This window comes from Gopherus flavomarginatus, chromosome 3 (genome assembly GCF_025201925.1).
Source record: "Gopherus flavomarginatus isolate rGopFla2 chromosome 3, rGopFla2.mat.asm, whole genome shotgun sequence".
Classification (NCBI taxonomy): Eukaryota; Metazoa; Chordata; order Testudines; family Testudinidae; genus Gopherus; species Gopherus flavomarginatus.
The window spans coordinates 22,208,461-22,225,044 of record NC_066619.1 but is presented as its reverse complement, the minus strand read 5'-3'; the positions used below and the strand labels follow the sequence as shown (position 1 = coordinate 22,225,044).

The 16,584-nt window shown below is 38.3% G+C and overlaps 1 protein-coding gene across 12 annotated transcripts in view; it reads right to left on the bottom strand.

The window, feature by feature from the left end:
* Window positions 1–16,584, bottom strand: part of NEDD4L (NEDD4 like E3 ubiquitin protein ligase) — a 359,045-nt gene that overhangs the window by 54,450 nt on the left and 288,011 nt on the right. For 8 of the 12 annotated variants that reach the window (XM_050944652.1, XM_050944657.1, XM_050944656.1 and 5 more), the window contains 6 exons: window positions 14,898–15,029; window positions 14,245–14,364; window positions 11,908–12,105; window positions 4,733–4,810; window positions 2,810–2,864; window positions 2,664–2,720 (listed from right to left, as the gene is read on the bottom strand). In XM_050944652.1, the coding sequence (XP_050800609.1) occupies window positions 2,664–2,720; window positions 2,810–2,864; window positions 4,733–4,810; window positions 11,908–12,105; window positions 14,245–14,364; window positions 14,898–15,029 (640 nt within the window). The remainder of the gene's footprint in view (window positions 1–2,663; window positions 2,721–2,809; window positions 2,865–4,732; window positions 4,811–11,907; window positions 12,106–14,244; window positions 14,365–14,897; window positions 15,030–16,584) is intronic. The other 4 variants (XM_050944654.1, XM_050944655.1, XM_050944649.1 and 1 more) reach the window with 1 other exon arrangement.

Sequence of the window (16,584 nt, the reverse complement as noted above, 5' to 3'; positions counted from 1 at the left end):
TTTGAGGCTTTGAGGGCTTGGGAATTAAAATATTTATGTATCATCATTATTAAAAGGAATGTTTTTAAATTAATAATCACTTCTGAAATTTGAAATTTCTGTTTGATTTTTTTAATCTACTATTTCCACAAGTGACATCCAGGATTACTACAACTGAAAATCTATTTCTCTTTATTAGTTTATGCTGTGCATTTGATGGCACTCAGTCTTATTGTTCTCCAAGAGTCAGTTTCTCTGTTGTTTGCACAAGCCTTTTGTACAGTAATAGGGGAGAGAAAAACATTAACAAAATAGGACTACAGAGCTGGAGAATCACAAAAATTGTGGGGGAACCAGGGCACGAACAGTAGCTGAATCTATTAACCCTTTAATAACGTTGGCTGGATTTCAACTTGATGGTGTACCATTAATTTAAATAATCACAATCTTTTACACAGAAATGTTTTAGCACGATTTGGTACTTGTAGCAGGGCGGCTGCTTACTGATCTGTCTCTCGGGGCCAGATATCCCTTTGCGGAAGCCCCACTCTCTTGTCCTTCAGAGCGAGAGCTCCTGACTGGCTGAAAGAGAGGGGAACCTTGTCCCACCCTAGAGGGATCCCAGGCTCTGAAAGGGTCAGTTCTCGGTTTTCCACCCATCCAACTTCCAATTCCTCAGGAGCACTTCCTTTCCTCCACTACCAGGCCATTTCCTGGGCCTTTGTTCATTCCAACTCCCTGAATGGGGTCTTCTGGCCCCCTCTTCTCTTAGAAGGCTAGGGTTGTAAACCCTCCAGGATTGGCCCAGAGTCTCCAGAAACCAGCATCAATCTCTCAGTGACCATTGAAAGCAATCCAGGAGATTTTAATAGGGTATTTTAAGAAAATGACATCACATCATGTTGGGGGGAAAATAGCTTCAGTAAGAGTTGGCAACCCTATAAAAGGCCAGTATACCCCATTATAGTTCTTTAATAACTAGCCACTTTAACTGACAAAGGACTGCGAATACAGGAGATGCTGATGGTCAGCTGAGCGGCTAGCTAATGGGGTACATTATACATACTGTTTCATAAACTTGTAATTGGGACTTATAAATGTATTATTTTATTAATATATATGAAACAGGATTACCATATCCTTACATTACTGCAATTGTATATTGCCTGAATATCATGTCATTATATTCGTTAGGAATATTGTGAAGACAGACACTACTATTAATATTGGGCAAGCCAAGTCACTGAACATTCTGCATTATCTTTTGATTAATAGTGAGCATGAGGTTGTTGCAAAGAAACTCAACAAGTCCATTGCGATATCACTGATTTCACCCCTGCTGCTGGTCCACTGATTACCACAGTGATGTAACAATGTGAGAACAAGGATGTTTTCTGAAAACAAGTATCACCAGGAAAAAATTGCTTTTTGCAGTTTGCCATCCGCAAAGCCAAAAAAGCCCTGCATCTCAGGAGAGGGAATTGAGGAAGACATTTCAAATAAAAAAAATGTAAAATGTGTAACAATTGCTAAAAACTCACTAGAAATCAGACTAATGTATACATTAAAATTTTCCTCTACATTTAGAGACAAACATATGCTCAAATAACTAAGGGATGGCTCATTAAACTATTGAAAGACAGGGAATTACAGCAAGTGTAAATGTGACACTGTCTTAAATCAAGCTCTTTTCTTTTCTTGGACCCCTTGATAACAGGAGTTCAGGATAAATTGCTAACCTTAACTCTAAGTTTCCAGATATTTGTTGGCTAATTAAAATAATTAGTCAAAGTGCAAAGAGCACTAAGCATTCCATAGTAATATTTGGAACAGGTTAATCTTGTTCTCTGCAAAGAATGTATTAGTTCAATTCCTTATTTAAAAGCAGGGTACCTCTTAAAAGCTAAGCATGCAATTAAAAAAAATCACAATCTGCTTTACAGACAGGTTTTTTTTAAAACACAGAATAAGCATAGCAGTTAATACTACTGACATTAAAATAAAGTAAAAACCATAATACTGTCAAACCGGTAGAATGGTTTAAGATTTTAATTTTTATAGGTTTTGTGCAGCTATCCTCCCCACTTCCAGTTTTTCTAAGGATATTTCATGGTCTCTATATTTTTATGTGAGGATTATCCCCATCAGTAGGATCACCTTTCAAATAAACCCAGCTGAAAGGTAAAAAAAATCTTCTATTAGACTGCCACTTATATTCAAACAACAAAAATCCACACACTTGTTCTGAGATGCTGTAATAAGACAAGTCTACAATGAAACATCACTTACATTGGAACTTCAATAACAGAATTGGATAGATATTAATGGGCTGGGTGCAATAAAACATGCTACAAATAGAAAATAAGGTCAGAATTGGCATTGCCACAAGACCTTTTTAAGGAAGTGGGAGGGAAAATTACTTATCAGTCTTATTTCTTCCACTGCCTACATATGGACTTGTGGATATCTCATCTTTTCTCATCTTATTTTCTATTCCTAATGTGTATTTTAATTTATTAAATAAGTGCAAATAAGCCATGGGATCATCAACAACAACAAAGAATCCAAAATATCAACAAAAACAAAGAAAACCACAAAGAAGAAATGTTAATGCTTCACAAGATCAGAGAGGGACAAAGCTTGATGAGCCAATTAAAAGCAAGCTTTTGGTGAAAATACAGTACCGTATGAGGGCACTAAGTCTCTGGTATCAATGTCTCCACATATCAACACCTGGCTTCCTAAATGAAGAGTAAAATTATAAAGCTTTCACTTCAATATTTATTACCTCCCTTTGTCTACTTGCAGTAGTACCTAGGTGCTTACTTACTATGATCTATATAAAATGTTCTTCCATCCAAATGGATTCTTTCCTCCCAACCAGGCTGGAAAAAAAAAAAAGAATGTTAATTAAAATAGCATTACTGTATTAAGTGTGCACATGGCACGGAGAAATATATTATCTACGTTTATGTAAACTAGTTTTTTTTTTAAATAAGTTAGATGGCACAGAACAATCACAGAAGGCTAACAAAGTCCAAGAAGTTAGCAAGATTCAAAGACAGATTGGATGTTTATATGGCTAACAAGAGTGCTCAGAGTTAGAACAGTAAATACTAAAAAGGAGATCTTCATATGGGGCGGATTATCCCAATAGCTACTTTATAACGGGTTTCTTGAACCTCTCTTTAAATCATAATGTACTGGCCAATGTCAGAAACAGGACCCTGGCCTAGACGGTCCATGTGTCTGATCCAATATGACAATCCTTGTGTTCCTATCCTTCCACCATTAGAAGCAGAAGACATTTAGTACACCCAGCACCATTCAAAATCACTATCTTCTCCATGTACTACCCCTAAACCTACTCCTACTCCATGATGTACCTTCTACATCATCTTCAGCCTCGTCTACAAAACAAAGATTAAACTATTTTAATTTCAATCTGCTTTTAAACAGATTTAGTTAAACCGGTGGAAAAACCTATGCAAACACACATTTTGTTTAAAAATGGCTTATTTCAGTTTACCTTAAACCTTTTTCTGATCAGCTTGCACTAAATGATATCAGCCAGGTTTATATTGATTTAAGAATGTCCAGACAGCCTTTTGCTCTGTTTAAACTGAATCAATATAAAAATCACATCTTAGTTAAACCAGTGCAACTCTGCATGTAAACAAGCCCTCTCTGGACATAAGTGCATGCCCAATTTCTATGAGAAAAATTCCAATAAAACAGCCTCCTGCACAGCTATTTTTCTTTTAAAACTGCTTTAGTCTTCTGTTACCAGCTAACAAATGATTGTAAAGGTGTTTAAACTGTGCCTACACTAGGTGCTAATTGGTATTTCAAGTCAAGATAACTAACAAATTACCTAACTTGATTTCTAAAACATCTTTTTGGTAGTCAAGACAGGGCCAGTTAGACTTCTTCCCAGCAGGATTAGATGCTGAGAGTGTTGGTGGAACCAGTGGCCTGCCTACACTAATCTTTCCAGTGCTGCTACTATCTTCCTCATAGTGTAGACAAGACCACAGCATTACTGACATCAGGCACTGAATCAGAAGCACACGAAGAAATCCAAAATTTTCAGATATTACTTGCTGCCTTCAAGAGCAAAGCTTTTGATCAAGATAGAAAGGGTCTATAATTTACTTTGATTATGAAGCAAAGCAACAGTGTACTTTGGTGAGTAATATAATCTCAAGTAGCATTTGCATCACAGTGGTGGCTTTCTATGTGGAATGCAGAAATGTCATTCAAAATCTAAATTAAACCATACGGCACATCATCTACTCTTTTTCCAAGAGATAACAAATATTAAGTTAGATGATTTGTGAATGCCAATAAAACAACACAAGCAAAGAGATCTGCAAGCTAACTGACAGAACTAATTTAGAAATGTTCTTTGATTATAGGATGTGCCCTTCCCTAGATCCCCACTGATTCAAGCTTGTATACTGTTTTAGTTTTCATAGCAACAACTTTCAACCATCCATGTCACACAGCCAATGATAAAGACATGGAGAAAGCTTCTTCATTCCTTGAACTTTCAGCTAAGCTAATAAGTGGTTGACCACTTCAAAAATGTTATTAGCAGGCTCTGTCAAGTGTATTCCTGTCACATTACTGAGATCACAACATTATACGCACAATACACAGATTCACATACAGTATATGCGGAAAGCAGTACACGTTCATTCTCAAAAGAGGTCTTTATGCATATAGCAAAATATGTCCAACTGACACTCACAGGAAGAGGGCCCAAATCATTAGGGTTCAAAGAAGCTTTTGATCTCAAATGCACTGGAAATTTCAGCCGTGGATCTTCCTGTAACATAAATACAGCACTGTAATCCATAAAAATTTAAACCACAAAGATGTTTCTTATTTACAGTTATAATATGACCAGTTAGATCAGAGCCAGTTCACTATTTATTAGTTTTCAGGATGCAAAACAAGTAACAATAGTTGTGAGGAAATTCTCTATTAGATATTTCTATCAGCTTATAAAAAAGACAGTCAAACCAAACTGCAGAGCTAGTATTCCATGTAATAAAATGAGGCACCTAATTGCTTTAAATGAATGGGCTCTCAGCTGTAGTAAAAGTATTACCATACAACGTATAATATTTCTATGTGAAGGCTTTGTCACTATTAGTAAATCAATATTCAACCCAATAATACTTTTATAGCGTGACAAGTTGCCATGCAAGCACTGCCAAAGTGCAAACCGTCAGGCATCTATGAGAGTTACATACAATAAATCAGACAGGGATTCACGATGTGTTTGAGATTCTACACCTTGTCTCCATTTGTCACTGTTGTCCATTTTTGATGTTGTCAGGTTGCTACACAGCATGCTGGCATCTTTCCTTTCTCCTAGGGTTATGCACACTGACTGATCATCTCTCTTGCTGCACTAAAAATCTAGACAGTTACCATGGGAAACTTCCTTATGAAAGCAAGTCAAAGTCCATATAATGTACATACTCATACAAAAATGGAAGGTGGTTTTTTTTTAAGAAGACAAGAGATGGTGAGCCCTATGGCACATTCCTTTTTTAAAGTTTTGCACTTGGCCACCTCAAAACTAAGAAAACAGTGTGCATCTCAGCTTTTACACTGTACTCATTATTATGGCATCAGAATATTTTCTGGTAGGAAGGAGGTAACAATTTTGGCCTAGAGTTTTTCTTATTATTTTTTAATTGGTACATATATGCAAGTCATGCCAAACGCCAGGTTTGAGAGTGTATTTTCTTTTCATCACAATTTTTTTCTCATTGTATTTTTTCTTTCAGTTGCTAGCAGGACAATAGCTGTTCAGTTCTGCAATATTTAAAAAGCAGGAAAGAGAAGGAAAAATATATCTTTCTATAGCGTCTTCCTTCCCCAGGCAAAATACAACCTTAACTTCACAATCTGCCATTTCATGATGAAACCAGCCTCAATTCTTTATTCCAGATGCACACCACAATGGTGTCACAGGTGCCTATTTACTGAATTTGTAAACACGCTAACTCGTAATGTCTTAATTCCTGATACAGAATTTCTTGTTTTAAAATAATCACTATACAGCTTAGCTAACCAAGTCCAGGAATGCTCATCAATGAACAAGAAGCTGGGAAAGCGGTTTGTCCATGTTAAGATTTATAGTTTCTAATATTTGTGTGGGTTTCAAGTATTTTATTCAGGTTCGTGTTTTTCCAGTGTCATTTTTAATGGCAAAGTGAGCCATAATGATGCAGGATCTCTTCTCCCCTGGGTATTTCATTTTCTGGATGTGTATGAAGTCTTCTGGGAGCAGGGCATTCTCCAAGAAGGCCCTTATCCTTTGGAATGTACCCTCTGCATTGTTTGAGACAGCCTGAATCTATTGATGTTCAGGAGACAAAAAGAAAGGCTCACCTTTTTCACACTAGCTTTTAGGGACAGAGATGCTGCTTGGCAGTTGATGTTTAGGAATGGTGAAGTATTTCTGTTTTCTGCACTGCATGGTTTATTTAGTGTTTGTTGCATCATGTGGGACTACTGCTAAATTCTCCCTGTCTGTAACCAATTATAATTTAAATAACAAATGGGGCAAAATATGCATCTTTCTGGTTTCATAAATTTAGAGAGAAAAACTAACAGATCAGGCAGGAGAAGGCCATCTCTCTCACTTATTTTGGAAAAAAAAGGAAGAAGAAGAAGAAGTTCTTATGTTTGAATCACTGTACAAACATTAAATTAATGGCTGCCAGGATTCAAACAGCACAAATTAAAATACCATGAACAGAAATCTAAATAAAACAAAAGCCCATGGAAAAGAAAGATACAAAAATATATGGGCTTACTTGGCTTTACCCAAATACTGCAGCATTAAAGCTAACAGCCATCATTAGAGGCTTCTAATGTGGATAGTGATTACTTGGCATCAGCATGACATATAACAAATAGAAATGCATAGTATTTAAAATTAAATCCAACCAGCAGCAATTACACTGCAGTGATGATGTGGAAAAGCTGGAGTATTTCATTACTAAACTAGCTCAAATTACTAAAGTCATAGCTTGGACTGACAAGGCACAGTGGCTCCATATGCTAATCCATTCAATTTTTACACATTCACCCTCTATTTCTAAAGCTCCAAATTCAATATGAGGATTTGAAGTCACAATGAAATGGTATAAGTGTTCGAATTAAATTATATAGACTTGTCAGTGAGATAGTGTAACTAATTAAAACGACAAAAGTTAGCACTTTCAGATCTAAGGCTAAAAACTGATGGACTCTTTATTCATATTGTTGCATATAACTAAAACCTTTGCATTAAGGTTTGAATGCCGGCCCAGATAATGTAGCCTTACGTGAGTTTTCGTTGAATGTTAAAATGGAAAATTATTTTAAAAAACGATTGCCAAAATAAATTGACATTACAAAATAAATTTGCACAAATACATAATTGTTAATTTTAAAATTAATTTGCTGAACCTCTAAAGACATTATAGACCAACAAATAATTAGACAACATTTATAAACAGAGATAGCTAACTCAGGGTATGACTACACTGCAAAAATCCTGAGACACTGAGTCCCATGGCTCAGGTCAACTGACTTGGGGTACGTCTACACTATGGGATTATTCCGATTTTACATAAACTGGTTTTGTAAAACAGATTGTATAAAGTCAAGTGCATGCGGCCACACTAAGCACATTAATTCAGCGGTGTGCGTCCGAGGCTAGCGTTGATTTCTGGAGCGTTGCACCGTGGGTAGTTATTCCGTAGCTATCCCATAGTTCCCACAGTCTCCCCCGCCCCTTGGAATTCTGGGTTGAGATCCCAGTGCCTGATGGGGCAAAAATCATTGTCGCGGGTAGTTCTGGGTACATGTCGTCAGTCATTTCTTCCTCCAGGAAAGCAACGGCAGACAATCATTTCGCGCCCTTTTTCCCTGGATTGCCCTGGGAGACGCCATAGCACGGCAACCATGGAGCCCGTGTTTTTTTTTTTGTTTGTTTGTTTTTTTTTTTTTACTGTCACCGCATTATCTACTGGATGTTGCTAACAGACGCGGTACTGCAGCGCTACACAGCAGCATTAATTTGCCTTTGCATGATAGCAGAGATGGTTATCAGTTGTTCTGTACCGTCTGCTGTGCCATTGTAAATTGGCAATGAGATGACAGTTATGTCGCTCTGTACTGTCTGCTGCTGTCATGGGTGCCCCTGGCTGAGGTCGGCTGGGGGCGCAAAGACAAAAATGGGAATGACTCCCTGAGTCAATCCCTCCTTTATGGTATCTAAAAATAGAGTCAGTCCTGCCTAGAATATGGGGCAAGTGTACTAGAGAACCACTGTATCAGAGAACCAGAGAGCATAGCCGCTCCGTGTCAGATCCCGCAGCAATGATGAGCTGCATGCCATTCACAGGGAGTGCCCCTGAAACAACCCCACCCGTTGCTTCCCTCCTCCCCCAACGTTCCTGGGCTACCGTGGCAGTGTCTCCTCCATTTGTGTGATGAAGTAATAAAGAATGCAGGAATAAGAAACACTGACTTGTTAGTGAGATAAAAGAGGGGGAGGCAGCCTCCAGCTGCTATGATAGTCCAGGCAGGACATTAAGCAGTGTGGGGGAGAGGAGCTCAGCATACCGCTGCTATGATAGTCCAGGCAGTACAGAATCTTTTCTTTACACATGAAAGGGAGGGGGCTGATGGAGCTCAGCCCCCCGTTGCTATGATGAGGACAGTTACCAGTCGTTCTGTACCATCTACTGGGAATGACCGGGAATCATTCCTATTTTTACCCAGGCACCCCCGGCCGGCCTCACCTGAGGCCAGCCAGGAGCACTCACGGGCTCATGACGAGGACGGCTATCAGTCCTTCTGCACTGTACCGTCTGCCACCGGGGAGGGGTGGAGAGAGCGGATGCTACTGTTTACTGCTGCAGCACCGTGTCTACCAGAAGCATGCAGTATACATAGGGTGACATATAAAAAAGTCAAGAAACGACTTTTTCCCCTTTTCTATCACGGAGGGGGCGGGGGGGGGGGGGTAAATTGACGAGAAAGACACTGAACCACCCCGGACAATGTGTTTGACCCTACAGGCATTGGGAGCTCAGCCAAGAATGCAAATGATTTTCGGAGACTGCGGGACAGTTGGAGTCCTCGGTACCCCATCCCTCCCTCCATGAGCATCCATTTGATTCTTTGGCTTTCCGTTATGCATATCACGCAGCACTGTGCTGTGGACTCTGTATCATAGCCTGGAGATTTTTTTAAAATGGTTTGGCATTTTGTCTTCTGTAACGGAGCTCTGATAGAACAGATTTGTCTCCCCATACAGCGGTCAGATCCAGTATCTCCTGTACAGTCCATGCTGGAGCTCTTTTTGGATTTGGGACTGCATCGCCACCCATGCTGATCAGAGCTCCATGCTGGGCAAACAGGAAATGAAATTCAAAAGTTCGCGGGGCTTTTCCTGTCTACCTGGCCACTGCATCCGAGTTCAGATTGCTGTCCAGAGCGGTCACAGTGGAGCACTGTGGGATACCGCCCGGAGGCCAATACTGTCGATTTGCGGCCACACTAACCCTAATCCGATATGGTAATACCGATTTTAGCGCTACTCCTCTCGTTGGGAAGGAGTACAGAAACCGATTTAAAGAGCCCTTTATATCGATGTAAAGGGCCTCGTTGTGTGGACGGGTACAGCGTTAAATTGGTTTAAACGCATAGTGTAGACCAGGCCTTGGACTCATGCTACAACACTAACGATAGCAGTGTGGATGTTCCTGCTGAGATTGGCGCTCAGACTCTGAAACCTAGTGAGAGGCGTGTGGATGTTCCGGCTCAGGCTGAGACACCCACTGCTACTTTTGCCTCATAGCTTGAGCCTGAGTCAGTTGACTAGAGTCTGAGACTTGATGCCACAGGTTTATGGGTTGTGCGTGTGTGTGCGCCTGTGCACACACACACACACACACACACACACTGTAGACATACCCACAGTAACCACTCTGACATATGGAGAACTGGCATTTTTTTTTTTTTAAGTACCTTCCTATTCAACATCAGGCATCATATTAGAACTATTTTTAAACCTCAGGATGACCTATCAGCCATTTATGTATTTCCCAGAATAATAAGATATTACACATTGTTATTATTATTGTTGTGTATTAGGACTATGATTCACAAAAGTACTTAGCCATTTGTAATCAAATCACATTCTTATTCAGCAAACCACTTACATACAAGACTACTTTTAATCTGTGCTTACGTCTTACTGAAGTCAATGGGAATTAAAAACACCCTTAAGCACTTTGGTGAATTGAGTGTAAGTGCTAATGAGAGCACACGACAATGTACAGACAGTTCCTGGATCTGAGACTGCAGTTCTATAATGATTATGGAGAAATTTTAAAAAGCACAATTAGAGTTAGGTGCCCAACTCCCATTGAAAATGAATGGGAACTGGGCACCTGCCATTTGTGCCTTAGAAAATCTCTCCTGGATATTAATATGTTGATACAAACATATTCCTACATTTCTATTGTTTAAGCAGAAACTGATTTTTTTGACTTCTACGTGCACAAATAAATACCTCAAAGCAGTTTTATGCAATTCAAATGGTGAGTGTTTTTAAAGGGGAAAAATGTGTGTGTCCCAGATGAGTCAGTACACACAACTATGAGTCAAGTTGTAAGTATGAAAATGAAGTAGACCATTAAGTGCAAGTATTTTGAACAATAACACTATAATAAAAATGGGTGACTGTATAATTCAATGTGCTTCTAGAGTAGAGAGTAATAATGATGTGTTCCGACAGCAACAAAGATCAGCTTAAGAAACATGGCTACAAGGGATCCAGCTAACTCCCAATCCAAAACTCAAAGTCATCCTAGGGTAAAGGAAACATTATTCTGAGAACAAAATTTACAGTGAACCACAAAAACCTACACTGAAGTAAAATCAAGGATCCAGCTAACAGAATTAGGCAAGGAAAATCAAAGTTAAAATTCCAGGCTGATACCCTGTCCTTAAGGATGCCTAAATTCTGCATCAGACAATATATATCATGCATAGTTCCAAGAAGTATGCAGTGTATACACATAAGATAAATTAAGGATGGAGAACTGCCGAGAACATTATTCTCACGAAGCAAAAAGGAAATGGGCAGTTCAGTCCCTTGATTCTCCATTAACTTTTAAAAAAATAGTTTAGCTTCTCATATTTTCTTTTTTAACATCGTATGCAATAAAAAATTAAAGAAAAACGCAGTATACTGATGCAAGGCAGATAACATAGTAGATTAGTGAAGACCGAAGAACATTTATGATAATCATTTTAATGCGAGAGCAGTGAAAGGGATAATGAAATTTATTAAAATTACGAGAGAGCCTCAAACCTAAGCAGTTGATGCAAATCACTTAGGAAGAATGTGTGCCTTTGAAATCCAAACTCACTCAAATTTTGCAACTGGACAGTGGCTTTAGAATGGGCTAAGACAACGCTCTAGATTCAAACTCTGGGGTGTTCTAAATCTTGTTCGGGATTTTAAAATGTAAGACTACACATAATATCTTTGTTCAAAATGATGGTCATGTCCACCAGTTTGTCAAATACAGAGTGTATGCACAGTATATAAAAGGCAAAGACGTACTAGACAAAGATGTGTAAATCTTCTAAAGGCAGGACTAGGTACTACAACAGCCACTTCAGGATGTTAATTTGTTAGGTGTGTGACTCAAACCTTTGTACTACAGCAGTGCCCACAGGCCGCAATCACATTCATGGCCCAATTGTGCTAAAGACAAGACATAAGTACACCAACAACAGCAAGGAAAGTATACAGGAAGGAAGACAAAAATAACAAGGTAAAAATATCCAGAAAAACACCAACAGATTTAAAATGTTATAAGCTAGAATTCATCTTACCCATGTGGTAGTCTTAGTATTATGATCAATGAAGAAGGGCCTGCCATTTGGAGCTATTCTCATCTCCCAACCAGGTGGCAAGAAGCTCTGTGTCACTTTGTGTTGGGGCTTAGGAGAATTATAGGGTGATGGCTGTGGAGACTGTGGGTTGGAAAGGGTGTCCTTGACAGCTCTGCGCACAGGCGAGTCCTTGGCAAACTGCGGGAAATGAGCAACATTAAGACTCCACAAATCTCATTTTATATTATATTATGAACGACTCTTGGTATCATGAGCTGAACACATTTTCAATGGGGATACAATTTACAGGAACAAGGGGTATCACCATCTCAAATCACTAATTTATTTTAAAATTGGCTGCCCCTTGTTACATAATAAGCTTTCATTGCAAAGGTCATGGTGTTTTATCACTTTCTTCCCCCAGAAATAGGGCTATTGTAGCTCAGATCTTAGATACCTTTTTCTACTGACTCCTTATAAATAACAAAAACCAATGTTATATAGAAAAATACAGGCACTGCCTTGCTGTTTGCAAGGCACTGTACGTGACAAACATTTTAAAGCAAAAAAAGTACAGATGAATAGAAGGCAGTGTAAGATACTTCAAATGCGTTTTTCATCAATTAGGAACTGATTTCATCAACTAAAATGTTTAAAATAGGAATTAAGCAATTTCTAAAATAAAGGGAGGTTCAAACTATTCAGACCAGTTTCTAACTACAGGTAGTGGATAAAATTTTCACAAGTGCCGCAGTTTCATTGTCTATCAATGAGACTACAAAACCTAACAGCCAGATTTCTAAAGGTATTTAGCCACCTAAAGATGGAGATAGGCAGCTAGTAGGATTTTCAAAAGTGCATATGCATTTAACTCCCAGTGAAATCAAGACACTTCTGAAAATGGGACCCGGGCACTTTTGAAAGTTTTACCCATTACCCAATATAGTAACCACTTAGTTTTAACTTTGTTTATTGCCTTGCTGAGTAACACTGATTATATTTTTAATGATATATTTACAGATCAGTAAATGGTACAAATAATTAGATTCTGAAGCATGATTTGTAATCAAATATTTTTACATTTACACCTCTATCTTATGCAATTTCTAATTCAGATACTTATAAATCTTTGATTTCACTATTGAGTATACAAATTAGTTTTTCTACATAATTCATAATACAGGTATGGATTAAAAACTACCATTCTGGTAAGTTTGGTTCCACTTTCAAATTTAAGTATCTAGTCTGCAGTAGTCAAGAATATTTTTGCATATTTCAGATGCCACTTCTATAAGGAGATTCACCTGCTCTGGGTCCAGTGGAATTCCATTCCAGCAAAAACATTTATGCAGGTGCATCATTTTGCATAATCAGTGCCTTACTTACTAGTCTTGCATACTAGTGTACTGCAATTTATTACCCAGAAGTTCTCAGGGAAGAACTGTGATGTTCAAGGATAGTAAACTGCAAATTATTATTACAGAGGAATACATTTACAGAATAAATAATTGACAAATTTTAAAATTTGGTTGCCCAAAATTATGGTCCTAAATATATATATGGCCTTTTTTCAAAAGTGCTGAGTACCCACAAATCCCACTGAAGTCAATGGGCATTTCAGACCTTTGAAAATAAGGCACTTATTTGTTTTTGTTTTAATATGGATTTAGAACCTGAGCTTTAGGCATGTAGACTTGAAAAAGTTTAGCCTGATGCCTTTACTCGTATCATAGTCCACAAAAACCATTCAGGAGAACTTTTTCCAATGAAGAAAGCTGACAGCTAAGTCTGTCACTAAATCCAGGAGATATCTTCAAAAGCACTAAAAGGAAATAAAAATATCCTGCTGAAAAGAATGAAATACAAAATCAAAAGCTTTGAGATGTCCTTACTTCAACCACCACTTTCCAAACTCAAGCAGCACAGCCTTTATTTACAGTTTATTGCACTTGCCTTTCAAAATAAATGTTTCAGCTTTTGAGAATATTTCTGATTTGATGCTTTTCCAACAAGAAAGTTACAGTAATGCAAGTACTACAGGATATGCATGCACAAATGAAACAAACTAATGACAGCAGAGAAAGAATATTCCCCACGCCAAGCAATGAGTGTGAGAGTTGAGTAAGAAGAATTAGGCAGTGTTACTGCACAAAGTGAAGATGCATTGAAAAAAACTTCAGAAGAAAATATTATCCTCACGAAGCAAAGCTAACAGATCAGGAGAGAAGAATGCGTTGGCTGCAAAATTGGAATGAAAATAAAAGGTCATAAACACAACAGAAAGAATGAGAAGTCAGGACAGAAGTGATCTTTGTCAGATGAGACAGGACTTCTTACCTCGAGTGGAGCAGATAAAGTTACTGTGGGTGAGCTGAGGCTCCGAGGCCGTCTTATCTGAGGCTCACTTAGATGATTGTTATTGTTTGCTGCTGACCCAACTGCACCATCTTCTGCAAGCTATTTCAGGGGCAAGAACAAGTTAGCTAAGTGTCAGGATCATGTTTATCTGCAGTTAGGCTGTTTAAAAAAAAGCCATCAACACTCTGTTAATCATTTTCTAAATAAGCTTTAAATATATTATTTCAAAGAGTATGTTCAATGGAATTAAAAATGATTCATGCTTTAAATAATGAACAACTGCTTAGGCAAGAACAAACTACTATAAATGGCCTTATTAGTACACAGATTAAGATCCTCATTTTGAATTTGATTCTAAAATTTGTCTCTGAATATATTTGCTCTCATTTCTCACCACTGTGGTTATAAACTCAATTTATATCTTTATTCTGGACCTAACAGATATTTAGCAAAAATAATCTTAATCGCTGTATATTTTCCTGGTTAAACGTAATAACTTTATTCTAAATTGCCTCTGCATTGCATAGACTGTTTCTGTTTAAGAACCTTAAAACAGCTTTTCAAATGGAACTAGACCCAACACATTTTAAGCATTCTGTTGAAATTAAACAATACAACAGCAAACTCCATACCTGCATAATGGGCCGAGTCCAAGTTGTGGTTCGATTGTTATGATTGACATAATATGTACGTCCCTTAGCATCTTTCCTTTCTTCCCAGCCTGAAGGTAAGCCTGGTGTAGTATGTACGTAGGCCACTGATGGCTGTTTATGCAAAAAAATTGTGTATCATTATTTTGTGAAAGCTTGAAAAAAATTCTCTTCAGAAGAAGTCTACTTATGCCATTCTTACAATCAAATACAGTGGAAAATTTGGAAAAGCATGTCTTCAAATTTCTCTCTAGCACAGGGTCTCTCTCATATATCTGACCCAACACCCTCCTCCCTTCCACAAGCAGGTCTTCTGGTTCACATTTGCATAGCTACAGGCACTTTGTTCAGAAAACAGCTCAGCTTCCATGTCGTGAAACTAAAGGAGCTACAAAAGAAACAGGAGACTACACATTATGATAGGAACTGCTTTCACTTTTATAAAAATGTTTTCCCCTTGTTAGAAAGAGCATTTATTCACTAAAGTTGATATATGTGAGTCACTGCTAGAGAGGCCACGTAGCCTAGGAAAAGTCAAGAACTCCTAAATTCTCACTTGGGCTCTTCCATGGACTGGGTAATCAGCCTTAGGTCAATCACAACCCCTCTTAGTTTCCATCTCTGTAAAATGGAGGGAATAAATAACCTACCTCATAGAGTGCAGTATAGATTAATTCGTTATTGTTCAGGCAACAGTTTGTAAGTGCTAAGAAAGAATGCCAATAGATTCAGGGCTGGAAGTCCTGCTTAAATTTTCTGAGACTCAGTATCCACCTTAAAGATAAAGCCATGGTCCTGCCCTCCTGTAACCTCTCCCTAAAATACAAAGTGACGCATGTGTCATCAGTATGGGAAAACGCATTTCTTCCACTGTCTTTCCCAACTCCCTTAATATAGGGGGCATATTAGCAAGCAATGGAAAAGGAGGGCATGGATGTAAAATTTGTCAACATACAGATAATGGTGGTGCAAGAAAGACCAGCCTCAAGAGTTAATCCCAAGAGTGACCAGGAGGAGGCGCCGAACAAGTGGTGAGGGTGCATCCTGTCACAGACAGATACTTAGCTGGTGTAAACTGGTGCAACTCCAACGAGCATCTGGCCCTTAGCAAATCTGTATCATGTTCACTGGGTTAATTATTTTCAGGCGACTTTTCTGCTGAAAAGACCTTATACATTTTGTAGGACAAGCTTCTAGCCTCTAATTAATCCAAAGGTATGTGGTGGGAGACCTGAAGAACATGCAAGGAGTCAGCAGTAGCCTTTCAATAAGCCTAGATTATTGAGAAAATCTTTAAATTCTGGAATTTCTTCTGACAAAGTTTTGATTGGCAGGAGAATGATGAAACCAAATGTCTCTATCAGAAGACCCGGAAAGAGAAAGCAAGTGCCTGAGCTTAATTGTCTTGTCAGTTTCTATGTAATGCTTTATTTTAGCATCAGTACCACTAATCCCCTTAGAAGTAGGCAGCTTTCTAGCTATAAGAAAGTCTACTATGGCCCCTTATTACAGTAATCTGCTTTTTATAATGGCTTTCCTTGTGGGACTGCAACAACAGATGTGTACTATCTTATAGATATGAAAGGACAAATTACTTCCCCTCACAGAAGTCAAAATAAAAATATTAATGTTAAGGCAGATGAGCTGTGACAGCATTTTATCTGATGTG